Below are 12,194 nucleotides of genomic sequence, written 5' to 3' on the forward strand. Positions count from 1 at the left end.
TTTCTCAACTCATTGAATTGAGTTTTTAATTTATTTATTTTTGTCATATAAAGATTGTAAGAGTCCAAATCGATTATATTAATAATAGCTATAAATATGTAATAAAAAGATTTATCCAATCTAAAAATTTGTCCTAAAATCTACCATATTCGATCATGTCCTAAATCCCTCTATCGAAAAGTATAAAAAATTTAGAGTCTTTCTCGCAACCAGATCATTAAAAAAGTCTTTCTAACTTTTTAGCACCAAGAACCTTTGCACTCGTACATGTATAAGAAATTATTCTTAAATATGAGATTACAGCTTTATAAAGTTATACAGCCGACTGTAAAGTAAGAAATATGGAGCTGATGAACATAAGAAGTTCGTTCTAATGGTTTATTACCTTAAGAGAAGCTCCGCTACAACCCTATAGTTTATACTGGATCACATCAAAGAAAACTACGTCTAATACACATAAAGTAAAATATGTACAACAGCCGCTCTCTCTTGATCATCCAATGATTCAATGTGCTCCACACGAATAAAATAAGCAAAAGACTTGCACTGCAGTAAGCATGAGGATAATGGTTGCCCCAATGCCTCCAATCACCAGCCATGGTTTTGGGAAGTATGTTTTCCGGAATTCATTCCAAGCTTCTATTACGGCGATCCTACTTTTTCTACTGTAGTATTTCAACAATTTTTCTCTTGTTACTTCGATGGGATAACAGGTTGGCAGTGAATGTGATTGCTTACAGGAACTGAAGAGTCGGGTGACTTCAGAGTGTTGCCAAAGGTTACCAACAATGACGCCATTCTCTCTCATCACAGATGCTTCTTTCTCTGTTTGGCACAGCTCGTTCATGAATTGAGCAAATGCTGTCATTCTTTTCAAGGAGCCGTAGGGGGAACACATTTCCAGAGCAATTAAATTTCTGATGAATATTTCAGAGTCCGATTCCAATTGTATGGGAGGGATATTTAGCGTTTTTCCCTCAAAGAAAATATCTTGAATCCTTTTACCATTCGCTTGGATTTTGACTCCTCCATTCTGTAATTGAACTGCAGATGGGACCTTGAGTCTCTCAAACTGGTGCTCCTTCAAATCTTCTGTAAAACTTCCAAGGAAAATCCATAGGTTTTCTGCCTTTTGCCTTTCCTCCTGAGCTTCTTCTGCACTTTGATTTTCCACTTGCGGCCCTTCATCTCCAAGACAATAGTAGTAATAAACGTCCAAAATATGGTTCCGCCTGAGCGATTCGCCAGAGGCAACATAATCAAAAGGCCGATAATAGAATTTTTGGAACACAGCCTTGAGCAATACCTGAAGTCTAGACTTAGCATCTTCAAGAGAATCTCTCATCTCCATGGAAAGAACTTCTTCCAAGACAAAGAGTGGGATCTGATTCTCTAATTTTATCAAATCCTTCAAGATTTTCGACCTCTCAACAGGATTGAATTTTGATCCAAATTTGGGGAAAAATCTTTCCAGATTCTCAATCTCACCCACAGATTCATTAAATAAACATCTGAAGAACTCAAGTATGAAACAAGCATCCAGAACCATCATTTCACCCAGGTACTCATTAGAGTAATATGTTGCTTTATGGTAGCACCGTTTTATATCGTCTGCCCTCTCTGTAAATTTTGTCACCATTTGTTTGGACAAGTTTCTCATCTCTTCTTTGAAGCGTTGTTTCCCCTCTTCATTGAAGCCGGACGTAGAGTACCTACCTTTGCTCAGAAGAATTCTTACAACCACTCTACTTACCGCTTCTTCTTTAATATCCATTTCCCAGTATTCCTCAATCTCCATATCACCTTCATCTGGTTCCTCTTTTCTGGCATGATAAGGGCCGATGGAAACAATTTGAGGCAGGTAAGCATCTTCACATTCCTTCAGCAAGGAACTCTCAATTTCTGATACCCTTAAAATGCATGGCGACGTCTCATTGCTTTCTGGACGAATCTCCTCAAGTGTGACATACTTATGGACATCATTACACCATTCATTCCTTTCACGATCACTCCCCTCTGTTGAATAAACATCCTCCAACGAATCAGACTCCGACATGTTTTACAAGGCAAGCACCCTATTGAAGGCGTCTGTGGAAGAAATGACACTTTGCCTAAATGCCCCAGTATCTTAACCTCGAAGGTAAGAATCCCTCACGACTCTAAAAGCCACTTTAAATCCAGAGAAAGGAACAGAATCAATTCACTCAGCTCGGAGTGCATGTACACTGTGCACTACAATATTCTCCCAAGAAATTTGCAGTCTTGGTCAGTTCTGTGTTTTATATTACTTATACGCTCGGGGTAAACATGGAGATTTGAAATATTCTTTTTAAATGTATGTTTGTACCTCATCTTCTACTTTACAATAAAACACTGACATGACATTAAAGTAGGGATAAAACAGGAGTTATGGACATATAGATTTATTCCAAATAATCGAAACCATTCATTCCCCATCTTCTTTTTCATCTCCGGACAATTCATTTGTAGGGTATGGTGCTCAACAGCGAGCTGATGTAACTTCGAAAGACCTGTAATTTAATTATTGGTGCATCTAGATTACATGGGATTGGTATGCTGACATTTTTATTCCTTTCTCTTTCTCTTTCTTTAACTTTATTTTAGGGGTTGTGATTCTTGCACTCTCGTTCTTTTTCTTTTAAGAAAAGTAAGATTAGAATATAAGAAAACTCACGGAGGTAGTCCATGAAATTGTGTGAACACATTTCGCGATAGTATTTTTAAAGAAAAAGTGTCTTTTAACTTTAAATTTATAATTATGAACGACAATAATTGTGTTTGTAAGCAAACGGTCAAAGATGATCCATCAACAATATGTAACAGAAGAAAAAAAGTTTATTTTCCATGATATAGGCCTCCAAGTTCAAGGTTGGTTGGACCTTTGGATTTCAACACAATCAAACAAAGATATAAATTTTCTTTTATTAATGCATAGACCTAACTCAAGGTTAGTACGACCTTCAGGGTTCAACACAATCAAACAAATATAGTTTTAAAAAGTAGAAAATTGATATTTTAATTCATTTAATATCAATCGAAACACAAATAAGGGAGAGGGTCATTTTTCAAAAAGGCTAATTTTGAGAGTATGACATTAGAATATCATTGGATTTTTATTTTTTAGAAATTTGAAATGGTCTTTTATCCATCTACAATGAAGGTTTGGAGTTGTGACTTGTCCCACAACTTGCCACATCAAAAATTATCTTATTTTTTAATTTATTTTTAAATATTCAAGTAAAACACAATTTAATGGAATTCCTAGTAGTTGATAAAAAATAAAACATTTTATGCTAAAACAATATTACATTGTTATTTAAATAATTTAAGTGCAACTTGGTAATCTCAACACCTTTTAGTACATAAAATTTGTTTTCTCTAACCTTTATATCCAACAAAAATGACCTAATAATTGAACGCCTATTATTCATTGTTATACAAACATGTTATTAATTAAAATACAACTTATGTTTAGCTTTAAATGATTATAAAACATTTTGATAACCTTTCACATGTAGTTGCTCTCTTACATCTTGATGATGCATCACAAACTATGATCCAAAATGTTGATGCAATAATTCATACATAGTTGAATCCAAAACTCTTCATACAATCAAACAATCATGAATAGTGAAAATTTAATAAGCTTAACCTTTCACATTTCTTGCTAAAATACAAAGTTTCTATTGTTCTTTCCTTTTATATTTTTGTTTGGAAAAATAATTAATGAAGTGCACCAATGTATATGCATTAGAACCTAAAATTTTTTTATTAAAATATTTAGGAAGGGCCTCAACCCTTTACATATATGAAACTCAAACCATCAAAACCCAAAACAAGAACAAAACTAGTCACATAAACAACAAAACAAGGCAACAGACAAAGAAACAATATTGTTGGATCTAATAGGTTACAACTTACTTTGAAAAGAGCTTTCAAGCTACTTATATAACATCCTAACTAGAGAAGCCTTCTTTAATAGCACAACTGTCTAAGTACATACATCCTTGCATTTAGAACAATACTAACCCACAAAAGGAAAAAGTAGGTCAATAGAGACATCAACATTACTAGTAGAAGTAGCAGAAGAATCCTTGACACTACTACGAATATACTTTGAAGTAAAAATAGTCTGAAAAAAATCAATTAAAGAATCTATAAATGAAACCCAAACCCCAAATCTATCATTTTATTTTTAAAAGCATGGTTATACTAGTACACAACAATAACAAATAAATCTATAAAAAAATGGAGAGAATAAGTTGTCATAGCAGCACATGGTCCCAAAACCTTAGGCATATCTATTATGCCAAGAGGAGAAGAAATAGGAGTGGCTGGTTTTGAATATTCAAAAACAACATTGTCTTCAAAATCAGCATTAAGGAAAATAGTAAAGTGATCATGAATGACATTTTTCCACCAAGTTGAGGAAGATTGTTTACAAGCACTATAGGATCACTCGAAAGCCAAATGCTCAGTAGAAAAATAACACATGTAGTGAAAGGGAATCCCCTTATAGTCCAGTAGCTAACATCAAGATTTATCATTAACTTGTAGAATGACCTCCCCAAGTAGATATTTTGAAAGGTCCACTTCAAATAAAATGTTAGAAAAGGAAGTATGACCAAATACTTTGGTGACAAAGTCCATCTTTAATAATCATCCTAAAATATTACCAATAGCATATAGGCTAAATCACATCATAAATTAAGGGAAAGATAAGGCAACCTTTCCCACTCAAGTGAAATATCAGTTGAATCATTAAGAGTATTATACAATGAAACCCAAGGGAATAAAATGACGGGATGTAAATTACACCACCAAGGACCACTATTAAGAACAACCTAGTGATCATCCTCATTATTGAAGAAAATCAACAAAAGGAGACCCTAGTAGAAAGGTAAAGCTTCATTTTATCCACAACCAAACGAGACAAAACCTCTTGAACCCAATGGTGTGAAGCAAAAAAAGAAAGCCAAAATAAAAAAAACTATAGATTATGCCCTACATAGAATAATAATCCTTAAATTTAAACAATTCCTTTTCCAATGGAATCATGGGAGTGGTAGAAGCAATAAGGACTACCATCTTGACAAAATCTTTCATTTTTTTAGAAGCACCAAGAGTAGTCATAGCCTTGGCTACATTAGTAGCCAACAAGATTTTCCTTAGCATATTTGGATAGGATGCACATTGTTTGAACCCAAAGGAAGTAGTAGACCCAACATAGCCAACTAAGATCTCAAGATGGGAGGTCCTACTCACAATTTGAATCAAAGCCTCTGGTTTAGAAGCAAACCCAATTGGATCCCTAATACAACCTCCATATTACTAGAATTATGTTGAGAAGAACCATTGTTAGAAAAAGGAAGATCCACAACCAAAACTAGCAAGGGTGGATTTGTAGCCAAAACTAAGCTATATGAAGGGATAGGACTACGTAATTTGAAAATAGCATTAAGTGGGAGTGAGTGGTAGATATTTTTGAAGCTTTTACCTCCAACTCCATTAGTTATATACATAAGAATAATATTTTTCATGTAACTGTAATACTTTCTTAGATGTTCACCTCTCTTTATAAATGACACACTTATAGTAGATAGCTATGATATTTAATATTAATTAAAAAATACTTATTTCAATTCTTAAGAATTGTATTTATGCTTTTTTTACATGGTATTTATTAATTTCATCATGTGTCCATTACAGAATGAGTGTTGAGGGTAGAGATTTCAGCCTTACACATACCCAAAGATCACAAGAAAGGGATTGAGGGTATAGGTTGATGCATAGGTAAAGACAAATAGGACAACGAGAAATATTTAATGCATAGAAAGAATAGTATGTGGAATGGTGAGAAAATTTGCAAGTCTATATAGCCAAAATAAACTATGAAGTGTAACATTAAATTTGGGTCTTGGCTGACCTATTTGAATGGTGTGTAGGTAGCATATAAATCCTGAACATGTTTTATTTTTTTAACACTTTTTTCAAGCCATTTGATATGGGCAAAAAATCCATAGGAGACTTGATTAAGTGAAAAAAATGAAGGATGAAACTCCCTTTTTTATGTAAGGGCATTCTTACTCAAGAAGCATAGTGGAGTTTTAAGGCATTATAGGAGACTTTACTAAGTATTTTTATTATTGTGGCATGTTGTGGTGTGTTGTAACTTCACTTACTTCATATTTTTGAAAACTATACTATTGAAAGTCTCTGTAGAAGCATGGAGCTATAAGAGTAATACTTTGGGTATACAGAAGCCTAAACAACCTCAAATTACCAAAAAATATAGTAATGGTATGTATGCATACATGTGTGTACATGCATACATGTATATATCTATATGTGTTTCTATGGAATCCATCTTACTAAGTATGTTCTTGTTTTTATGCTTCCTTATCTTGATTTTATTTACTTTTCCAAAGTCACCTTGAAATAGTTGCCACAGTTCTACAAATTTCAAGGTTAAAACAATGCACTACAAAGGGAAACCAATGAAAAAAAAAATCCTTGCAGCCCATAAAAAATATTTGCATCTCTTCCATGTAGCCACAATTTGAAAAAAAGAAACAAGAATCAAGGGTAAAATAGTGTAAAATGTATCTGAATCAGCAAATGCAAGGCACAAAGAAAGCATGAGTAGTGAATTAAAAGAAACCATTTAATCAAGAAATTGGGCAAGCAAGTCTTAATTTGGAAACAACATTTTCAATAAACACTATAAATAAATTTAGTAAAAATACTTTCATTAAACACTACAAATACATGTGCCACATCTAGCTACCAATTGTTCCTCTTGCATGTTGCTACAATTTGATAATATGAAGCAACGATCAAGAGTAAAATAGTGTAAAATATACCTGAATCAGCAAATGCAAGGTAGGAAGCAAGCCTCAATAGTGGAATACAAGTCGCCACATAATTAGAAAGTACTACGAGAAAGCCTTAATAAAAAAACAATACTTTCAATAAACACAACAAATAAATATGAAAAGAATACTTTCAATAAACACAGATAAATGCACCACATTTGGCTAGCAAGTTCTTATTGCTTTCAACAAATAATGCATATAAATGTGTCACATTCAAGAACTAAGTTCTTAGTGCTTCCAATTAATGTGTCTCCAGAGAAGTAAATTTATTTGCAAAATATTTGGTTGCAAAAACAAACAACCATTCATTTGCCAAAAAATAAATTTCAAGAAGAACACACCACCACACATATTTGCAATTAATTTTTTGTTTAAGAAAACCAATTTCAAGGGGGGCACGTAGGCAACTGGCTTCAAGATGTGCGTTGTCGGGAAACATGTCTAGTGAGATTTCTAGATTTGATGACACTTTTGGGGGGCTAAAAGACCAAAGAAATGGCCTATTGGCTAACTTGGTCTATACTTTGTTTTCCATTGATCAAAGAATAATAAGGAAAGTAGATACTCAGGGGATATGTTTAGGAGAAGCTATAGCGTTTATTTTCATAATAACAAAACCCAGTTTGTAGTTTTTGTTCAAAGCTTACCATATATCCACTATTGAAAGTATTCTTCTCTTATTTTTCTTTGATAAAGGTTTTCTCATTGTGTTTTCTAATTAAATGATTTCATTTGATTTTTTTTTGTAACTTTCAAAATTACAATATATATTCTATGTTTAGGTTTAGAGGAAGCTATACTCTTTTTTTATATAACAACATAAATTGGTTTGTAGTTTGTTGTTTGGATCTCACTATACATCCACTTTATCAAGTATTGTTTCTTGATTATTTTCTAATTAATGCTTGCTCATTGTGGTTTTTGATTAAGTTGTTGCATCTGAACATTTTACAATTGACAAAGTTATAGCACACACATTTTATATTCAGACAATTGACCGAGGGACTCAATATATATTTGTAAAATCAAATATATATACCCACACTTTAATTTTAAGTGGGTTTATGTATGTAGCTATCAAACCACTACTTTGAGACCTGACCTAGTTGTATCAAATTATAGTGTATATATATCTTTTTTAAGAAAATACAAGCTACGAAGCAAGGCTCAACAATGAAATATATAGGAACCACTTAATTAGGAAACACTGCGAATAGACCTTGATAAGAAAGAGATTGGAAAACAATAGTTTCAATAAACACTACATATAAATTTGAAAACAATACTTTGAATAAGCATGGAAAATAAATATGCTCCATTCGGAATGAAAGTTATAAATACTTGCAATAAACATTACATATGCCACATTCTACTACCAAGGTCTTAGAACTTCCAATATTTTGTGATTGTTTTCTAATCAAGGCTTTCTCGTAGTGTCTTTGTGATTAAGTCCTACATCTGAATGAGTTACAACTTGTGAAGTTGTACTATATATATCATATATTTACACAACTATCTAGGCTCTCAACATATAGTGAACACATATTTCAATTCATGAATATATATACACACAAATTAATTTTAAGTGGGTCTATGTATGTAGCTATGAAAGCTAGTTTAAATCTAGAGACCTGAAATTTTCACAATCCATTGTAATTCCACAAGTAACCTTGATTAACAACATGAGTAGTTCCTAGTAGAAGGGAATTTGAACAGGTTAGTTGGGTTTTGTTGTATGCAAAGGAATACCAGTCAAAAACCACAACAACTATCATTTGGGAAATCACTATACCTCATTATAACTATTATTTTATTTTGTTCTTATTTTGAAAACCCCTAACACATCATCAATAAAATCGTCTCTTAAAAATAGACACAATTCATCAAAATCTAGTAAAGGGCAAGTGTAAAATAGTGGGAAAAGTAAATGAAATAGAAAATGTAAGGTACAAACGAAGCCTTTACAATGACATATAATGCAATGACTTTATTTATTTATTTATTTTTCTTTTTATTCCTCAAAAACCCTATCCCACCATCATTGAAAATGTGTCTTACAAATTGCCAAAATTTGCCAAAATGTAGTAATGGCAAAGGGCAATCAGTGAACTAAATACTTGAATTAGCAAATGCAAGCTAGAAAGTAAGCCTCTTCAAACATATAATGTAACCAGTGAGACATAAAACACTCCAAGCAAGTCTTAATCAGGAAACAATAATTTCAATAAAATGTTCAAATAGATGTGAAAATAATACTTCTAATTAAAATTGTAAAAACATGTGCAACATTTAGCTACCAAGTTCTTAGTGCTTCCAATGAATGTCCACATGGTCAAAGAAATTCATTTCACAATTGTTTGCTGCAAAAACAAATTTCAAGGCTAAAGGAGCACACTATGGAGGAATGTCAGTGAAAATGAAAATATAGTTGCAAAATACCTCTACCTCATAAAACCATTTTGTTTTAATTTTTAATGTTATTTCTCAAAAACCCTAACCCACCATCGACGAAAACATCTCTTAGAAATAACCATAATTCAAAATCCTTACACCTCATAAAAACTATTATATTTCAATAAAAAACTCACACTATGGAGGAATACCAGTCAAAAACCAAAATAGTTGAAAAATACTTCTACCTCATAAAAACCATTTCATTTTAATTTTTGATGTTATTTCTAAAAAACCCTAACCTACCATCAACAAAAACATCTCTTAGAAATAGCCATAATTCAAAATCCTTACACCTCATAAAAACTATTTCGTTTTAATAAAAAACTACAAATAGATATCCACATACCTCATAAATACCATTTTGTTTTAACTTTTGTTTTTATTTCTCAAAAACCCTAACCCATCATCAATGAAAAATATCTCTTAGAAATAGCCATAATTCAAAATCCTTACACCTCATAAAAACTATTCTATTTCAATAAAACTAAAAATAAATATATTGCATTTTCCTCCCAAATTCTTACACTTACAAAAATAAATTTGAAGGTTAAAATAGTGCATTACGAAGAAATACCGACGAAAAAGAACCTCACAAAAAACTATTTACATCTCATATGCCATAATTCGATAAAATGCAACAATGGTCAAGGGTAAAACAATGTAAAATATACCTGAATCAACAAATGCAAGCTATGAAGAAAACCTCAATGGTAAATAGAAGAAACCACTTTTAACCATAAAACACTATGAGCAAGCCTTAATCAGAAAACAATAATTTCAATAAACAATGCAAATAAATTGGAAAACAATACTTTCAATAAACACTACAAATAAATGTGTCACATCTAGCTACCAAGTTCTCAGTGCTTTCAAAAAACTACCCTTTTAATAAAAACTACAAATAAATATGCCACATTCGTCCACCAAATTCTTTCACTTGTAAAAATAAATTTCAACGTTAAAACAGCAGACTATGAAGGAATACGAGTAAAAAATCAAATCCTTATACGTCATGAAACCTATTTACACCTCTTACAAATAGCCATTATTCAATAAATTGCAGCAATGGTCGAGGGTAAAACAATGTAAAATATACCTAAATCAGCAAATGCAAGCTAGGAAGCAATCCTCAATGGTGAAATAAAAGTACCCAAGTAACCAGAAAACACTCTTAGCAAGCCTTAGTCAGAAAATGATACTTTCAATAAGCATTGCAACTAAATGTGCCACACTCGACTACCAAGTTCTCACTACTTTCAATAAACACTGCAAATAAATATGTCACATTCCACCAAGGAATTCTTAGTACTTCCAATAAATGTGCCAGCAGTGAAGTAAATTTATATGAAAACTATTCGCTTGCAAAAAGAAACAATTTCACAAATCAAATTTCAAGGAGGACACATCATCAACATTCTTCGAGATGTGCATTGTTGAAAAATGTGGTTGATGAAATTTCCTTAGTGACTAACACTTTTTGGGGCTAGAAGCCCAAACAAATAGCCTATTGGCTAATAAAAGACTTGCTTTCTTTATTGAAAATAAAATGAAATTTTGTGAATATATAATCAATAACAATTGTTTCACCATGCATGTGTCATGCATTTACCGTACAACTATCATACAATTGGTAACATTTTCTAATTTCAAAACTTAAATAAACAATATATATATAACCCATCTTCAAAAGAAAATTGATTTATATAGGGGAGAGAAGCCAGCAGTTGTGTAGGCTAACTTTGCAAACATATAGTGGTTGCATGGAATATCGTAGGACCTCTATTTTTTTTATTTGAACTAGTCATATATCTATCTATAATTAAAGTTTCAAGGTGTGACTCATCACCCAACTTGCCATGTCAATATGTTTAATAAGAAGTGTCTTAAAATGACATTTTAAAGATTCAACCAATACTTAATCATGCTACCCCTAGTTGTTGAACAAAAAAATATCATTTGTTTTTAGCACAATATTATATTCTTATTTAAAATAAAATTTATATACAACCTAAATGATCACAATACTTTTAGTAACCATTAATCTTGTTATCTCTAATCTTTATATCCAACACAAATACATTGGTAGTTCAGCACAAAAATCACATACAATTTATATCTAACACAAATGGACCAATAGTTGAACAACAAAATTTTTTGACAGTTCGTCACATTTCATGAGAAAATACATCGTATTTATTGTACTCACATTTTATATTTGTGATAGAAAAAACTATTAATATAAAATAGTCCATTTCATGTATATTGCTACCCTAATAATTGTAAACATAAAAGATATTTTATTTTCGATGACAATAATACTTGTTTTAATGAACACCTTACTTTATTGACGACACACTTATAGTGCATGCCTAGTTTTATATATATATATATATATCACTTGCTAATGAATGTATTTCTGCTTTATTAATTTAACATTCATAGATTCTCGTGTATTCAAATATGAATCCAAGCAAAAACTGATTATTTTTATTTACATGTAAACTAATTAGTTTACAATATATAATATAAATATATAGCAAAACTGAATATTATAATCACAATACTATCACAACAATTGAATCTTATATCCAGGTTAGCTTGACTAAACATGAATGATTCAAATAACCCTGATTATTTAAAAAAATAAAAATAGAAACGTTGCCCAACTACTGACTCCTCTCCCCTCTAAGCATTTACCAATAATTCACACAATAGTGCGGATATGCATATCAAAACCATTTTAATACGCTACAAATAATTCCAGACTATAGTTAGTCGGTGGGGTTTGTGAAGTTACAGAACGATTCCAACTGAACATCAATCGCTCTGGTCTTTACAAGTCTT

The 12,194-nt window shown here is 31.7% G+C and overlaps 1 protein-coding gene across 1 annotated transcript; it reads right to left on the bottom strand.

Annotated features, from left to right (window-relative positions):
• Nucleotides 1-268: 268 nt before the first annotated feature.
• LOC131048852 (uncharacterized) lies at nt 269-2,170 on the bottom strand. Its single transcript, XM_057982926.2, has one exon. The coding sequence runs from the start codon at nt 2,054-2,056 to the stop codon at nt 506-508; it is 1,551 nt and encodes a 516-aa protein (XP_057838909.2). The 5' UTR covers nt 2,057-2,170; the 3' UTR covers nt 269-505.
• Nucleotides 2,171-12,194: the final 10,024 nt, after the last annotated feature.

Source organism: Cryptomeria japonica, chromosome 3 (assembly GCF_030272615.1).
Source record: "Cryptomeria japonica chromosome 3, Sugi_1.0, whole genome shotgun sequence".
Taxonomy (NCBI): Eukaryota; Viridiplantae; Streptophyta; class Pinopsida; order Cupressales; family Cupressaceae; genus Cryptomeria; species Cryptomeria japonica.

What these genes read in the sequence shown, in the direction of transcription:
- LOC131048852 (XM_057982926.2), bottom strand. Translation starts at nt 2,056, where the DNA reads ATGTCGGAGTCTGATTCGTTGGAGGATGTTTATTCAACAGAGGGGAGT.